Genomic DNA, 18638 nt, shown 5'->3' with positions numbered 1-18638 from the left:
TTATTGATTTTTGAAAAGCATCTGTGGACATTGTGAGTGTGAACTAAGTGTTCAGCCTATGCTGTATGGTTACATGAAGGAATTCCATGTTGATGTGTGTAATGAAGTGTAAATAAATACAGTGAGACATCATTTCCAGTTTATCTATTAAAAGACACAATAATGTTGGAGGTGCATGTTACATGTTCAATGAAAAAGACTATGAAGTAGCCATATTCATATCCCAGGCCTCTGTCCCTTGTATAAGAGGTTATATGTCTCCACCTTCCTCGTTGACGAGTTCTGCTTAACTGGTCATAGAAGAGCACTGATCTAGCCAGTCTTGACTACAACACTACCATCAGCTGTGCTGTTTGACCACAAGATGGCAGAAAAACTCCACCATCACCAGCATTTGGTCAAGTGAAGGAGAGTAGTCCACAGAGACACTGAAGGATATTTCACAAACTGAAATATCATTGCTCAATTTCATGTTGCAACTATTCTACCAGACAGGAAATGTATATTTAGTCACATTTCTGTGAAACTGTGCTGTTGACAGTTCATTGTTTTTGCTTCTCTTTATGGTGACCTTGTCACTGCCCACAGTGGGTGATTGTGATTGATGGGGGGTGGGGACTCCACAGTGGGTGCTGTTTGGCAGAAGACAAGTGAGAGCTCCACAGCAACTCAATTTTCAGGTCAGCTGGTTGTAGGCTCTTTTAGTTTTACCTTTGTTCACATCAAACTCTTTTAAACAACAGAAATAGGCTGAGTTTTCCTGAGAAGCCTGGTGCAGGAAGCAGACTCTCTGGAACAAATCAGGTAGACTATCTGCAGATTGATGAGAAAAGACGGCCTCAGCTCAACAGTGAGGCTTTTATTTACACGCCAATTAATTCTATCATGAAAGTCAGTGTCAGACACGAACACACACACATCTCTCTGCTACTGTGTATAAAGTGAGGGGAAGTGGCAGCGCTACAAAGAATCTTCTTATTGCTGCTGGAGAGGGCTCTGCCAGGCAGGATGTAGCTTTATATCAAGGTCCCTCTCTCTCTGTGTGTGTGTGTGTGTTCCACATGGATGAGCAGCTGCACCTGTGAGCTCAGCAGCAGAGGCCTCCACAACCACGAACAATGGACTCACAGCTCAGTATCTACACATTCAGTTCCTCAAGTGCCAGAATAATTGTACAACCAACAGACAAAAGTTTGGCTGCGTATTTTTTTTTACACAAATCTGTGAAAAAAGACTTCATCGTGTATCAGGACATCTGTGGATGAGGTGTCATCAAGGTCATTCTAAGCAGGGGGATGACAAGTTTATGACTCAAGCTATGAATGGACAGTGCGACTGAAGGATGACTCTCCCAAGTGGATAAAAGCCTTTACCCATTGGTCCCATGTGACCATATATAGTTTTTACAACTGCTGGCTGTTCATTTAGCTGTGTAACATGTACTTAGAGCATCATGCAGCACAAACGACTTCACTTTGAACAGCAACAACGGGTTCTTTTGTTGTATAAATAACGTATAATGTGTTTGTCTGGGTATAGATATTTTCTTTTGGCTATTTAAGACGCTTTATTTTGTTTTTATTGAATCTGTTTTATTCTGTTTGTTTTATCCAGCCCTACAATCCCCTTTAATTCCACCAACTCCACCTGCTTTTAATGCTGATTCACTCTCTTGTTGTCACAATACAAGATAAGAGATTTAACAGTGATGAAGTATAAAGAACGTCTGAGTCTTTTAGATAGAAAGCCTGGAAGAGGAGGAGGAGTTTACCACTCTCTGAAAGACTGCATCTATCATTAACAGATGAGTCAGATAAATCTCATGTGAGAGCAGACTGAACACCAAAATAAAATGTGTTTTATTTTTCAGGCCCTCAGGCAGCGCCGCATTAAACACAGATCCTGTGGCGGCTCAGGAACACTGCTGAAGTCTGAACCAGCTCTCCAGCTGTGATTGGATAAGGTAGGATAAGGGCACATGGTATGAACACTTCTGTATCAAATTCAAAATAAGCATTAATGTCCCACCAAGCTGAAGAAGAAGCAAACAAAAGGGGAAGACCACCCAAAAGGCACTGTATAGCCTTCTAGGGCTGCCATGTTGTACAGGTACAGTGATGCACAGGTACAGTGATGCACAGGTACAGTGATGCACAGGTGCTTTAACATGACATTCCAAGTGACAAGAACTAGGAAAGTTCTATGTGATGTCCACACTCTGATGTTGCTGTGTTTTCAGTAGGGTGACTCATACTTACAGCTGATATGACACAGGAATCCATTCTGTGTGGGTGTCAGCGTGTGCATTAAAATGTGGTTGCAGGGTGTGCCGTATTTTATACCCAGAGGATGTGTAGTCAGTGCGTCTCGTCCACACAAGAGTAAAACACTTTTAGACCGGCTGTTACTAAGTGTCTTGTAACAATGGACTGAGGCAAACTGTCTATATTCCTTGCTTATAGTTTGTGGCTCATGTGAGTATAGTCATGTTCAAAGGTTAGTACATTTTTTATTTTAATTCTCTGTTATTGTGTGTGTGTGTAAAATATAATACAATCATCTGATTTTATGTTTAGACAAATACAACCACCTTTGGTTTCCTGTATGACTTTATCAGTCTGTCACATCATCGTGGAGGAATTTTGGTTCAGTCTTCTTGCCTTTCAGTTCATTGAGGTCTTTGGACTCTTAAGGTCCCACCACAGCATTTCAGTTGAGGTGTGGTCTGGACTTTGACTGGTCTATTCTATTTATATGTTTCAGCCATTCTGATGTAGATTAGCTGCTGTGCTTTGGATCATTGTTCTGTTGTCTGTTTCCACCAAGCTTTAACTGTCAGACAGATGGCCTCACATTTGTCTCTGGAATACTCTGGTGTGGGTGCCCTGCTCCTGTAGCTATAAAACATCGCCCCTCCACTGCTGTGCTTAACAGTAGGTATTAAACGTCTGTTTTTATAGAGGTCTGTACACCTGCTGATGATCAATTCATTATGTTGTTACACAAAAAACAGAAATAAAAGAGGGAGTTTTTCTTTCTTTAAATAAGCCCAGAGATGTATGGAAGCTTGCACTTTATTGGAAAAATCAAACAGAAAAAAACTCATCTGCAGGGACAATGCACCAAAAATGCTCAGTTAATGGATTCAGGGCCACTTTCATGTTCAGGCCATCTTTCATACCTGCTTCCTCCTATTTCTAACTGGCAGGATCAGTTTTATATACACAAAGCACTGATCAACAGTGCTCTATTCTCCTGCACAACTCTACCCCCACTGTTACAGGGCAGACCCAAACATACACCACCCAATGCCCTACATTGTCCTAAATGCTCGCCTATGGAAATATGACCTAAGCATGAGAGGGCCCTGCTCGTTGAGGTGAGAAAAAGGGCAGCCGGCTTTGTTAAATGTAAGAATAAATGGCATGCCAGAAGCATCAAAAGCATAAATGCAGATTACTTTCCAACGCAATGCTGCCATGATCACAACACGTAGTGCTCTTACTGATGTGAAAATGTTCCCTCCAAATTCACAAGCCTACAGACCTGATGGTGATATTATGTTCATACACTGTGACCGCTCAGCCACAGATAACTGTACATGGCATTGTGCCAGTGCAGAGAATATTTAGTGCCCCAACAGCAAAACGTGACATCTCTTTATATTAACTTTTTTTTAAGAAATCATCTCAATCACTCAAAACCCAATTCTACAATCAATCATATCTATGAACCTGAAGACCTTCCACAAGGTGGAGGTCGGTGACTAGTTACATTTCATTTCTGTTTTTTTTTTTTAAAAATTCTCTGTAGGTAATCATAAATAAATACAAACAATACACAGGGAATGTCTACTGCAAATAATACATAAAGAAAACAAATGTGTGGTATAAACAGGAGATTCTAATCCGAGGGTATTTAAAGGTAATCATGATTGAGAATTCAAAAACATGGACGCCCCGGGCCTCACCTGATGAGAGAGGAACAAAAAAAGACAACAAAGTGCGCATGTGATGACAAGCCTTTTTTTGTAACTCTGATGTCAGGAAGTCCTTTGGGTGTCTCCCTTAGTCCAGGATACAGTAGGGGCTGATCCCTGTCCACGTGGTTTCAAATGGCAGCACACACTCTTCCTTCTCCTATGACTTAGACATGACTGGATGGGCACAATGTCCACTGTGATGCCTCTCTGAGCTGCTCTGAGTCACCAGGATTTCATTCAACAAGTCTCATTTGGGGCTGTCATTCTCAGAGAGGTGAGTTCATTAGACGCAAACGACAGGTTTGCTTGGATAGTTGACTTTGCTGTTAATCATCTTCAGATGGGAAAGACTCATCCCCCTTCACCGGTTACATAAACTGCATCTGCCAAGATAAAAACAAAGGGTCTTATTTGTTTGGGAACTGGCTGTGAACTCCATGATGACCACCATCCTTTCTAATCTGCATCAGCTCCAAAATAAGGCAAGATTACGGTGCTGTGTGAGCAACAGGAGCTCAAGTCCTATTCACAGGAGACTAGTCTCACTGGTGATGGTTGCTAATACCCATTCACGTTTTTACACAATATTTCACATATATGCTTATTTTAAAATGCATGATTTATATAAATATATACGTTATTCCTGTAAAGCCTGTGCCAGCGGCTCGACTACACATGTATACACACAAACAACCAAATGGGAAGAGTGTGAGACGGAGCTATGTAAGAGAACGAGTTGCGCATGCAAGGCTTGTGCATTAAGATTAAGCTTAAGAAGAACCTTTATTTTTCCCACAATAGGGAAATGTGTGACTGAGTTATCCTTGTTTGTGTCTGAGAGACCTTGTTATCCCTGTGGAGACATGACTGACCTATTCATATCTGTGCTCATTAGGCTGGCTCAGCCTTTCTTGTATGCTTGGTTAATTTGTGTTGTGCTACACAATATACAAAAGCACTTATTAAAGGTGTGTGTATGTGTAAAATTCATTGTGCGATTTCATTTCCATCTAACCAATGTTTTTGTTTGTTATATTTGTGGAAAGGTCTGAATGAAGCTCTCACACCTCAGTGTGACACCAGTCTTGAGCAAATAGAACCTCAGTCTCCTGCAGAGCGAAAACACCTTCGCTACATCAATCCTCATTCAACAGGAGATGAGACACGTGTGCAGAGTGTGCAAAGCAGCCAGCTGGGGAGTGTGGTGCCATCTCAGAGGACAGTGAAGCCACTGGTACCAAAATCATCCAAAAACAGGCCAGCGCTACTCAAACATGCACTTTGTTGACACATCAGGATGTGGAGTTGCACTGAACACACAAAAAGACGAGCTGTACCTAATGATGCTCTACAAGAAATTCTGCAGAAAGAGCTGTGAAAAGGGGTCCTTCCCTGGGACTCTGAGGGGGCTCAGACTGGAGGGGCTAGAAGGTGTGGGTGACTGAGTCACAAAGGAGGAAGGCAGAAAAACAGAGCCAGTGAGAAGAGAGAAGCTCCAGAAAGAAGGCAACGCTCCAGCCTCTGTTTAGAAAGTAAAAACTTGTTTCATCATTATATGAACTATTGTTTTAATGCATTCATGCTACCAACAGCACAGAAATGTATAATGAGAGGCGGGAAAAGACCAAAATGGAAAGCACGTTTCCAAAATCTGAAAAAGAGACGGCAGACCAAAGCATAATAACATAAAGTCTGCCACAGACATGTTAACCAAAGAGGAAGCCATGATGGAAGAATGATGTTTCTGTTTGACATGAGGAAGGTAAGTTAAAATATATACAGTAATACCTCGGTTTGTTCTGTCAAGGTGCAATTCAAAGCACTCATACATCAAAGAAAAATGAAGATTTGATCCACAACCCGAACATATTCAGATTGAAATGATGCAAAACATAATAAAGTTGGAGGGTTATTGTCTAGACAACTTTCACTATCAAGAACAGAATTGGTACTTGTTAGTATTACTTAATTTGCACTTTTTGGACTTGCTGCCATCTGTGAGTGTGTCACTGTGAGTGCGTGTATAAAGCCCAAGCTAAATGCTACTGTTGACTATATGTATATCTCTCAGGGGAGAGAAGCCCACCGACTCAGTTGTAATTGTGTGACGCTGGACAGACGTATGCACGTTTCTTGTATTGTATAAAGACATTGCTTGTTCATGAAGTTAAAATTGAACAAAAATTGATTCTAAGGTATCAAAAATGATATTCCTTCACATCTATGTATGGTTAAATGTAAGAAACTTGCCATTGGCAGACAGACTCTGACATGCTGGGTCCATCATAATCGTAATTGACAATGGATCAATTACCTGTGCACCTGGATTGGAGCCGAAGGGATTGGGTGGCCTCATCACAGGCTGGGTGTACATCATAGTAGGCTGTGTCATCATCACGGGACCCACGTGGGGAGGCTGAGGGGGAAGTAAAGAAGACTCAGACGGTGAACTGATTGATTATGGATCCCAATACCTTTCTGGAAACAAATCTGTGGGGTTATGTGGACTCACAGTCATGTTTCCCTCTTCATTAGTCTATTTAGTATACAAACAGCTCTGTGGCAATGACTGGGTAGGACAGGACAATAGGTATAAACATTACAACCAGCTGGATATGATCAAGTTTGGTTTTAAACATTCAAATATGATAAAATAAGAACATTTCTTCCTGGCTGCTTGTAATGTGTGTGTGTTTCAGGAAGTAAGACGCTGCTGAACATACAGTCCCAGCTGACTTACCATTGCATATGCCATCATGCCCGTTGGTGTGTTTGCAGGGAAGGCCATGACAGATGGTGCCTGAGGTGACACAAAAACAAGGTTATTCCTTCTTCAGAACCAGGACAAAGCACGACCCTACTCAACTGAACACTCTGATAGTCTTATATCACATTAAAGGTCATTTCTAATTTGCATTTAATTATGCTAACTAAAATAGACCTCTGTCTAAGTCAATGCTCCAGAAGAAATCTGTCAACTACTAATTTTAACTTTATGTGTACTTCTAGAAACAAGGTGAAGCACTCACTACACTGTAAACACTCTGTGCAGGAAAGAGATGGCAGGCTGCTGCAGACTGTGAACTGAAGCTTGGGTTAGGCCAGCAGATTAGTTTATCAGCATCATTCCATAAGTCTCCACATACATTGGAAACTACCCATGGAAAAGTGTGAAATGTCAGCATCAAAGAGCTTCTGGTGTTCCCAAATCTGGATCCAGGGAAACGACAGGCTGAGATAAGAGGAAGCAGAAAGGAGTGTGTGTGTGAGTCCTGGAGCTACCAGTTGGCAGGTGTGGATCTCCTTATAAAAAGAGATTAGAAAGAAGAAAATAGAGATTCTTTCTCTGAGCACTTCTTGCTTCCCCCTGCAGTGATAACAAACCCAGATTTGTCTATCGCCCAGGCCTCTCGGGAAGGATATGTTTCATTAACTATTCAGTCATTGGCGAGGGAGGCGCAAGTGAGTCAGACGTGACGCTGGTGCCAAAATTGGCGCTTTCATCACAGACTGTGCTCCATTCATTGCACCGAGAGCTCTCCTTCAGAACTCCTCCTCTCTGACAATGTTTGGCTTGTTTTAGGGACGCCTCATTCAGCGTTTCTCACATAGTCTCTAATGTCATGATTATGCTTGTTTTAGTATAATGTCAGGGATTATCCTTTAACGAGTGATGGATGTTCATCTGCTTAGTACATCAGCATCCTCCAGGTCTGCACTCTTCTGACCTCATCAGAGAAGGTTTTGATCACTGAATCATTAGCGACATCAACTCGTTGTAAATCACAGAAATACAAACTGTGACTATACTAGGAATTTGGAGCCGCTCAGCAGCACTTCCTGAAAGTCAGACAGCAGACTCACTAGAACTTTGAACAGCTGAGCATTACAATAGGGTGCAGTCATGGTTTTCCTCCACATGGATGGACCACGATGACACAGTTACAGCATTATCTAAACTGTGGACAGTAGCTTGTGTATTCATATTGTTTAAGGAATTTTGTGGCTCCTACATGTGTGACATAACGAACCAATGAGCATTCCATCTTCACATATTGGTGCTACATGTATACTCTATATTAACAATGAAAGAACTGTATACCAAATAATGCAGTACAATGTAACAAACATGCTCTGTCTGAATTGGTGCATCTCTAACCTTACGGGACTATTGTGAATATTACTGCATTAATATAGCATTTCCCAAAGTAGCACAGCAAACCATAGCTTATGGGTGACAGGTCCAGTGGGCTGTGCTCATCCCTTTATATTCATTTACCCTGTCTGGTTTTACAATCATAAAATATGTGCTTATAATGCTGCCTGTGTTCATTCCTAAAACTTACATTTTACAGGTGGCAGCACGTACACTCCACTGCCCAGGTTAAATCACAAGGACAGTCTTCCTGCTGTGAACAACTACTTGACTTGGAGTGCATTCTGGATGATCATGAGACTGTATCTAAATTATCCCAAGCATCATTTTCTGCATTATGTTCTGAAAATATACAATTTCAGAGGGGCACAGGATTCTTATTAATTGCAAAAATAACTACCAAAAAGCAATGGCAACCTTTTTGCATGAAAAAAGTCGGCAGTCTGAGCTATTAGTTCAAAGACACTGGGACTGTCCTCTCAACAATGTTCATTGTCACAACATAGGCAAACAATTTGGCTTTTACAACAGCAGTTACAAAAAAGAATTAGAAGCAAAGAAAACAGACAAATTACACAATTAAGAACAGAAAACCCACTTAAATGCCTTTCTCTGGCCAGGCAGCATCAAGAAACTGGCAGGAAATGTACCACTGGAAATTTCTTGACAGACAAAACAGAGGCTAGGTAAGATGGCCCGTGGACCTATTTGGCCCACAGAGGGAAACAGAACAACCGTTGTTTTTATTTATTTATTTTAGATACTTTTGGGAAATTGTTTTCCCAAAAGCAGTGTCATACAATGACCAGCAAGGTGCGAACCACCAACCTTCCGGTTATTGGACAACCCTGCTCTACCACTGAGCCACTGCTGCCCTGCACTGCTGCAGCTGAGGCAGGATGGCTTGCCATCACTGATGAAACATGGATCTGAATCTCAAGGAAGTCATATGGCAACACAACAAGCCCAAGCACAAAAGTGGTCCTACAACAGAAAACAAAATAAAAATAAGTGCCTACCCCTGGGCAAGACTTAGACCTACAGTTAATAAGTTTGATGGTTGCTGTAACAAACCAGATTTGCATATAATTAGGTTGTCCAAAACAGAGCTGAGGGGCGACTGAGCCCAGGCTGCTGCATGCTGTGACTGCAGTGTTAATGCAGGCCTGACAGTGAGCTCTAGCTTCAAATTGTGGCATGGAACTTGAACACAGGGTGCAGCTGAATGAGGATGTTAATGTTGCTGAGACAGCAAAAAGATACTGAAACCATATGTGCAAGAATGGACTTACGTAGTGTGGAAAACGCAGGGCGCTCTGTTTCACCACAGAGAACAATTACACATCGCAAGAGACAGAAATATTAGGAGTCAAAGACATATTATGTTATGTATTACAAACACACAAAGCCTATAAATGCACTCTGAATGGTCAAAGGTGACTGTCCACCTGGCAAAATGGTGAAAACCTTTTTTTCCAGATTAGTTTTTTAGTCATCACAGTCACAACAGAGCTTGTTCAAGACAGGGTGTGATGAGTGATCAGTAGGTTGGTATCAGTACATTTACAGGCCTTTCCTGCTACAGGAACTTGATCAGATCATTGATTTTGGCAGAAGGTGACAGTTACAGCATAACTTTGATATTATTAACAAAGCACAGTCACTATGCTCAATCTATGCTGCACCTGTCAGCACGCTAGCTGTGGTTGTTTGTTCCCAATTCCTCCAGGGATATTGACATTTGTATTCAGCACCTCCCTGTCCATATGTGGCCCAAAACCTTCCTCTAAAATGTGTCGTCACTGAACGGTAACTGGCTACTGCAGGCTGCAGTGCTTCCACGGCCAGCTGGCAGCATGCGACTCAACTGCTATTCCTTCTACTCATGCCTAAAAACTCTGCACGGTCTGACATTACTCTGAAGTATCCGAGTGGCATAATCACCTGGCTGTGGACAGGGAGCTCTGAGAGCAGGCTGCATGGGAACCACTCTATTAGCATATGATAAATAAGTCACTGATGTACCATTTGGAGTATACTGGTTGAGGAATGTTGATGGCTTACCATGGTTGCAGGATTCCAGGTGGTAGATGGAGCTGTCTTGGGTTGCCAGTTGGTTCCACCTGTCAGCTTCTTCTCTCCAGGCTGACTCCAGTGAAGGTCACTACAGTGATTACATTAAATGTTTAGTAAGCAAGATCATGGATATGAAGTGAATTATTACTTTGTGTGCTTACTTCTTTGCTGTTCCATTCCCGATTCCCAGATCTAAAAAGGACAAAAGACAGTTTGGCCCTTCATCAATATTTGGCAATATGTGCACATTATTTATATCTGTGAAATAAAGGGCACAGGCATAGGGTGGGGGTTTAACTTACTGCCAACAAGATTGGCAAGAGATGAATCCAGGTCGTTGGACACTAGTTTGTTTGGTTGTTGCCCGTTCAGGGTCATATCCAGACTTGGTGAGGACGCCACTGTAGGTTTGAGGATGCCACCTAAAACATCTTAATCAAAAGTGGGCAGGACAAAGGAAAGAGGAACAAAAGGAAGGGGTAGGTGAGAGAAAGGGGTCCAGAACAGATGAAGACAGAAAAGACCAGACAATAACATAAAGCAGAAAAAAACAAAACAAAACACACACAACAATACATAAAAGACACAAACAGAGAGAACATGTTGAGCGTGGATGAGGCAGGATGCAGGGTTCCAAAAAACACTCAACAAGCCAAGACTGTGTGAGAGCAGAATGTGTCCAGTAAACTCACCCAGTCATGCATAGGCCATGCAAAAACGCAAGGGTCCCGGGAGGGTGATTGACCCAGGACAAAGCAAAGAGAAAAATAAAAAGCGTTGTGAGATCGTGAGCAGCTTTGAAACAATGACAGTGTACAAACAATGTGTCAGAGATTCAGTGAGCTAAATGGGGAACTAAGAAGAAACATCATTCTCGTCAAAATAATGATGACAGTTAGGATACAATAAAGGCCATGTGGAGGCCAATATAAGCTAACAAATTTACACAGATGTATATTTAACTGCTAGACAACTGATGTATAAAGGGTTTTAAAGAAAGACTATAGACTTTAACCTGGGTATTCAGTGAAATAATGTTCAGACAGGGATCACAACACTAACCAAGATCCTGTGTGTGGAATCACCTTTAAAAATATCAAACTGTACATACATAATTGTAAACAGAAGTTCTCCAAGACATTAAAATGTATTGTGAAAGAGGTGGAGAACCGATGGGATAAGTGCTCACTTTGTCCAATTGGTAAATGTGATTTCTGAACTTGCCTAAATATTAATGTGACTTAAAATGTGTTAAAATGTTGTCTTGGTACACTGGCCTTTATTTCAGCAACTATATTATTAACTATATATTTTTTATCCATGCATTGTTGTGACAGGATGCATGAGGTTCAATAACAACAACAACTAATTTCAATTACAGAGGAAAAACGTGACGTCATTGTGACTATAATCCCAAGTTACAGTCAGACAATAAATAATCTGAAAGAGCACAGTGAGATGGCAGGAGCAAAAGACACAATGTTCAAAGATGACAAACACTGACAACTAGCATCTGGCATGTGCTTGACATACAAGTTTAAGAAATTCACTGCTGTCAAAAAAACTAAACTAGAGGCAAGGTCAACCAGGGACATGCAGGGAAACTAGTATCCAGGATGATGATTCTTGGGTGGTGGAAATGGGCTATACTGAAAAAAATAATCATTGGGAGTCTTATCATGAATAAGAATAAACTAACGAAACATATTTGGCAGATGTTCCCACTGTGGGACACAGCAACAGCAGGGTGACTTTCTCCAATTCATGCAATTCTGTTCAATTAAATACATGTGAAAATGGGATTAATTGCAAAAAGCTTAAAACGTAAGTATATTACACTGTGATTTTAAATATGCTCAGAAAGCTCATAGTCCACATGAACCAAACACACAGACAAACAAGTCCTGCATGTTTACTCGTTTCTTTTATATTAAACTCACATGCAACTTGTGCCTCAACTGATAGGTGGCGACAGAGTACATGGCTACCTGTACAAGATTACAACACTTACCTGTAGAATCCAGGTTGTTGGCATTTGTGTTGTTACCAAAAAATGAGTCAAAATCGACACTAAGGCCTTGAGAGTTCTGTGGCTGCTGGGGTGTTGGGGAGGCAGTGAACCCTGAAAAGAGAAACACCTAAGAATTAAAACTGGTGTAAAAAATATAATTTCAACACAACAGGTGGAGCACAAGCAAACACAAAACCTATTTACCATGCCTATTCGAACAACTTGTTTCCATGGAGTGATTTAGACAGGGACCAAATTGTAATGGGACTGGGTCAGACCCTCTTCAAAACTACTGCTTCTGGTCTGCAGTGATCAGCATCTATCACAAAGGCAGTGAACCAGGAACAGGGTCACATGTGGCCAAGGCTGACTAGCACACTTGAAAAGCAAAGGTTGGCCCATATGGTGTGATGTGTGTGTGTGTGTCTACATTTGTTAGGGCTGCACAGCTGCAGCTGATTGTCATATTGTGTACTGGTGATCAATGAAGGGACTTCATTTACCCAGATGATAGCGTACTGTATCATGACTAAAGTTACATTCATTCTTTCAGTTCACCTCTCTTCCAAAGTTTATTTCATAGCTTCATACTTGAGTTTGATTTGGCATCTAACATTCAATGATTTCTGAAGCACCCACCTTTGCAGAACTGACCATTGCCACAGATACTGGTCTGATCACTAGTTTCTGTGAGTCTAATATAACATCTCTCTGATTGTGAAGTGAAACAACAAACTCTGCCTACAGTATTTTAACAATTGGTTTATAAACATTCTCTGGTTAAAACCTCCTCAACGTCTTGCTTCATTACTTTTGGGGGCTTGGACATTAGCCACTAAGTTCAAGGTGGGTTTCTGAAACTTATTTAGCCTGAGTGTACCTACCTCTGAATAGACCAGCTATGGCAGGGGGCTCAGATTGGAACACCGAATTGGTGTTGTAAGGGCATGGCCCACAGAAGGATTCTGACACACAGCAGCAACAGCAGACAGGCAAAGAAACAGATGGAGAGAGAAGTGGGAGGGAAAAGGGGAGAAGATGATGAAGATATGAGACCAGAAAAAAAACAGCAGTGAGAAAGCAGCGAGGAAGCCAAGAACTGTAGGAATAGCTTTTAAACAGAGGAAAAACAACAATCAGGATTGGCAGGACAAAAACAGAGGAAGTCAGCAGCACTCATCGCATGGCTAGACTAAATACAGGGCAAAATTAAGGGGCACACAACTAGAGGCTAGCCACAGAACAATGCAAGCTCACACCCATTCTGTAGAAAGCAAGAGGGAGGAAGCAACAGTCTAATTTCACCAAGACACACTGCGTCAATACATCGCTGCTCATGATGCAACATCTGACTATTCTGTCAGCCAGGCTTTCAGCCACTGTAGTACCTGTGATAATTGTCTCTATCTGTGCAGCAGTATCAAGATCAGATGCCAGGGAAGGGCTTGAATCAAAAAAGGGATTGTAATGATCTGGAGAAAAAACAAAACTGTTGCTGATAAGGACAGACATTCCTGCAACAAAGAGCTTTGGCCTTTCAAACAAAGATAGAAAGCAAACACAACAGCCTTAATCAAAGAATGTTAAGGGCTAACAAAATAAACATTACCCAAATAGAGGAAGGAAACAAATATTTGGCATAAGGCAGCCAGCCAGATCTTTGATGGATATGGGAAAAGTGTCAAAAACTGTACGTCCTGACCAGAACCCAAACCTCTTTGGTATTTCCTCTATTTCCCCCTGCTGTTCAGTGTATTCACTACATAGCTATGTGAATTCACTCAGTAAAACCTCAGCTAGGAAAGATGATCTTACAGTATAATATCATTGCACCGCTGTAACGTGTGGACAAAATAAAATCTAGCATGTAAAAGAAGAGTGAAAATGCAGCAAAACAATCCCACCAAACACTTCATGGCTTGGTGTCCTACAGGACAGACTGCCAGCGTCTGGCGACGCCGTAGATGAGTGGACAGCATCGACAACAGGTAGTGTGAGGAAAGGGTTTGAATTTGGAATGGAATCTTCCACAGCTTCTGCAGCAGAGGTGAAAGGATCTGAGTGGATAAAGGGGGAGAAAAAGGAACACACAAAAAAAACGAAGGAACAGACACATTATGGTGAAGAGAAGGGTGAGAAATGTTAAAAGAAGTAGTCAAATAGAGCATGCAAGATGACGTGCAAGACAACAAGATATTAAAACAGTGTTAGAAATAGACTGGCTGAAATAACTGTAGATCACTCTGTCGCACTGACTTAGCCCAGACAAGCAGCTTTTGAAGTCATCCACAGGTTAAACATCTCTATTATTAGAGTTGTCTACAGGTAGCAAATGGCATTCAACACATCTGTGCTCAGAATAAAATAAAGCTTAATTATAGAAAAAAAATCACTTATCAGGGAACCTAAACTTGTGGACATTATCATCATCTAAGGCAAATACTAGAATTATCTGGGTCAACCACAGTACCTACATACCTCCTGATATGACACTGATATGAAAAGCACACAAGTGATTAAAGATCTAAGATAAATTGGCACTGTTGTACTCCACATCATGCACACATCATGCACAAAGCACTTCATGCTTTTACACTGATCAGTCACACAATTAGATGACATAAATGAAGTCCCTACAATGGTCAGGGGGTGGCATATACAATCAGGTCATTAATAGGATGTTTGGCATTTGCCTCTGTACAGGACCACACTGAATTTGTCAAGATCTGCTTTAATTGAAGGGTTTTGACAATAAATTAGCCATTTAGCCATATATTTATACACTCACATACACACACATTGTTGATGGCTCATAGAATGAATCTACTGTAATCCAGGACTCATCCTGCTGCTTCTATCAGCAGCCACAACGAACAGCAGTGACCGCGTTGCATCGGCAGACATACATGTCCATGCCTTAACACTGTCTCCACCATATTTGATGGATGTTGTATGCTTTGAATCATCAGCTGTTCATTTTCTTTTCCATACTTTTCTCTACCATCATTCTGGTAGAGGTTCATCTTGGCTTCATCAGTCCAAAGAGTCTTATTCCAAACCTGGACAGGCTTTATGCTCTTTGCTAGCAGTGTCTGACCTGGCCTTTCTGTTGTTGAGTGTGAACAGGGGTTTACACCTTGATGTGAAGCCTTGGACTTTGGGCTTTATATTGTATCAGGGTTCTTCCTAACCATGGACAGAATCCTGCCATCATGCACATCTTGGTGTAGGCCAAATGCTAAAAGAAAATCTTCCAATATTAATGAACCTGATTGTAAAGGGCAGGTCAGTTCTCAGAGTAGATCATCAGAAGCAGAAAAACAGGGAAATCATAAATATCTGTGTGACTGACAACAATGGCTATATATAAAAGTAGTATTTCTAGTAAGTTTTATTTCTTCTAGTGAAGCTTGTCCACTGTTAAACACCAAATATATTGTCTAGATTTTGTGGATTCTGTTTCCCCAAAGCAAGCAGCACATATGGAGCGTGCACTGGTGTACACAGGTGATCTCTCATGTCTTCCTCATTAGGCCTAATTCGGGTACAGCTGTTCAGAGACTGAATCAAAGCCACTGCTTCTGTGTTTATATCTAGAGAGATGAATAGTGAGTGATGTTGAAATCGCAAAAATACTGTGTTTATCTACTCGAAGTCAGGAAGTGTCTCAAAACGTGTTGACAAGATATCAAGGACAATGATTTGTTGACAACCTGTCAATGATTAAGTCTAATTGATGTGAGTGAAGCAAAGGCACAGAGACTTTCAAAAGAATACTTGGAAGACTGCATGAACCTTCTGTCTTCATATATCACTCACTTCAACCACTCAGATCAAGATATTGGCAATTGTTTATTTGTCTGTTTATTGTTTATCAGATAGCAACAGAATGCCCACTTTGAAGAAGAAAAGAAAATAAGAGACAGATTTTCTGGATAATCTTCTGCTAACAAAACCTGGGCACTAATATCTGTAACATGTATTACTGTAACATGAACTACTAACCTAAATATTGCTGCAGACCACGTGCTGCTTTTGATGGTATCAAGCAGATGGTTGTAATGTTGCTGATCAGTGGTACAGGTATATGACACACTGCCAAGCAAAGATTTCTGGAGGCACTTAAATGACATTTAATCAAATAAGTCCTAAAAAGAAATCAGTTTTATGGTTCTGCAAATCAAGATTCATAATATCTGTAGTGAAGAGCACATTAGCCAACAGTATAGATGTAAGTCTAACAGCCTCACTGCACATTTATGTGAGAATTTCTTTCTGCAGTCTGTATTAATTCTTGATCTATGGAAAAAAATGTATCATATGAGGTGACCTATGATCACCAAATTCTAATCAGTTCATCTGTTTGTGCCAGATGTAACAAAACCCCCCTCAAGCAGTTCCTGAGAAATTGGTTCAGAAAAATGGGACAGATGGACCAGCGGAAGACAATCTGACAACATAATGCCTCAAGTCAGCTGTTACCAGCAGAGAGGCCTGATAAAAATCTAACAAGTAAAAATTAAGAAGATACGACTGTGTTCACTGTGCTACTAAAAAAATCTTCACACATATATATACACAGTATATACTTCATGTCTAATGTTTGGATTTACATTTGAAAATGTAAATCCAAAAACATGAAGAGCTCTTGTACGACTGACTGTGGACAGAAATCAGCAAGAAATGGAGGTATCGTTTTACAGACAAAATCTAATGAGAGAAGAAACTTGAAACGGCTACATGCATTTTTGTTTAATTTCTATTTAAATGTCTAATATTATCAATATTTACGCAGCAATAGTACACAGACTTATGCTCTAAGTGGTGATGAAACATGTATGTTTCCTGTACAAAGGTTGGAAATAAATGAATAATTATTACTAGTAAAATTGTGTTTGTCGTGTCTAGAAATTTTGATTCTTGGCCAAATGTCAATGTCTATGATCTAGTGGTAAGTTTTGAGGGTCACTGACTCTGTTAAAAGCTTTTTGCCACTCCGGTGTTCTCTATACCCTCTTCAGTTAATCCAGTCTGTAGTACAAGTGTGGAGTGAAGCACTGACCTCCCCATGTGTTGGTCGTGGAGAGAGGCTGCTGGAAAGCTGGCTGCAGGTCCAGCAGGTCATTGGCTGCCTTGGCGGTGCTACAGGGAGACACGTGAATGGAGGATCAGTCACTCAATCCGTGACAAAACATTTCCTGAGCTTACCAAATATTGGTCAGTCATTTTTAAATTTAACCTAAACTAAATTACATTCGTGTGCAGCATCTATGCAATGAAACAATGCTCACTTTTAATACATGACATGGGCTAATCCTTTTCCTCACCTGTTGGTGGAGCTGGGGGTGGAGAAGAGGTCAATGGCGGGGGTAGAATTGATGGTCCCACCCAGATTGGAGACAGGGGAGGAGTCTGTGGTGGCTGCAGGGTTTTTCTGGAGCTCTTTCAGACGCTGCTCCTGCATTAATTAAAAAAAAAAATCAAGATTGACTAATAGTATAATATATTAATAATTTGTTTGATTTGTGTGACTCAAGGTCAATTTCTCACTAGTGCTTAGTTTTATTGTTTGTGGATTCTTAAATATCAAAAGAATGAATGAACATGAACCAAGAATATCTTTCAGTTGTTTTCACCACATTTTGAAGAGAGTGCAACAGTCTGCCGCATTAACTAAAATAAAATAAAAAAAACTAACAATGGTTGAGCACAATGTTTTTCCTCATATTGAGGACACAAAAAAACAAAAACCATCCTCAAATCCAGTTGCACATTGTTGCTGTGGACCAAAGTGCACTACGCAGAAAGCCATGTACTATAGGTGAGTGTACTTTGAGTGCTTTTAGGCGGGCCTGCTCTTCCTCCAGGGCTGCCTGTTTTTCCCTTTCATCCACTTTGGTAAATGATATTCCAGTGTTTGCCAGGGAAGAGACCGCATTGGACAGGGTGCTAGCTCTAAACCAAGTGAGACAGAGAACAATTACACATACATTGTAATGCTTGGGCTACTCAAACAAACATAAGCCTGGGTTGTAAGCTTGTATGAAAGCAAGTCAGATCAGAAGAATAAAAAAGCTGTCCTACCTGCTGGCTGCTGTTGAGTCTTTGACTTTCTTCCCCTCTAAAGAAGCTAGGTGTTGCTCCAGGGCATCAAGCAGGCTGCTGGGGGCCTAGCATGAATGTCATTGACACACATTAAGTTTCAATGGCTGAGGAACGCTTAATACAACATCAAACAAAGCATTGAAGCATGAAAAGTTGTGCATATACAATCCACAAATGGCTATTCGAAAATACATAGAAATAGAGAGAAAAGATCGAGATACTTACACAAACTGTAAACTGAAAATGGAGAGGCAGAAGGAAGGAAATACAGAAAATAAAGGTGGTAACAGTCAAGATATTGAGAAAAC

General features: G+C 40.9%; 1 protein-coding gene across 13 annotated transcripts in view; it reads right to left on the bottom strand.

The window, feature by feature from the left end:
* Positions 1–3743: 3743 nt before the first annotated feature.
* picalma (phosphatidylinositol binding clathrin assembly protein a) overlaps positions 3744–18638 on the bottom strand; it is a 28861-nt gene continuing 13966 nt past the window's right edge. For 2 of the 13 annotated variants that reach the window (XM_028422464.1, XM_028422454.1), the window contains exons 10-24: positions 18310–18395; positions 18057–18180; positions 17553–17683; positions 17288–17367; positions 14130–14282; positions 13614–13697; positions 13110–13190; positions 12226–12336; positions 10517–10645; positions 10376–10406; positions 10203–10302; positions 6723–6782; positions 6297–6398; positions 5320–5423; positions 3744–4365 (exon numbers count right to left, since the gene is read on the bottom strand). In XM_028422464.1, coding sequence (XP_028278265.1) covers positions 5331–5423; positions 6297–6398; positions 6723–6782; positions 10203–10302; positions 10376–10406; positions 10517–10645; positions 12226–12336; positions 13110–13190; positions 13614–13697; positions 14130–14282; positions 17288–17367; positions 17553–17683; positions 18057–18180; positions 18310–18395 — 1365 coding nt within the window. In that variant the 3' untranslated portion in view covers positions 3744–4365; positions 5320–5330. The remainder of the gene's footprint in view (positions 4366–5319; positions 5424–6296; positions 6399–6722; positions 6783–10202; positions 10303–10375; positions 10407–10516; positions 10646–12225; positions 12337–13109; positions 13191–13613; positions 13698–14129; positions 14283–17287; positions 17368–17552; positions 17684–18056; positions 18181–18309; positions 18396–18638) is intronic. The other 11 variants (XM_028422455.1, XM_028422458.1, XM_028422456.1 and 8 more) reach the window with 11 other exon arrangements.

Source organism: Parambassis ranga, chromosome 14 (assembly GCF_900634625.1).
Source record: "Parambassis ranga chromosome 14, fParRan2.1, whole genome shotgun sequence".
Classification (NCBI taxonomy): domain Eukaryota; kingdom Metazoa; phylum Chordata; class Actinopteri; family Ambassidae; genus Parambassis; species Parambassis ranga.
The sequence above is the reverse complement of the archived record's forward strand: the minus strand, read 5'-3'. Positions and strand labels throughout refer to the sequence as shown.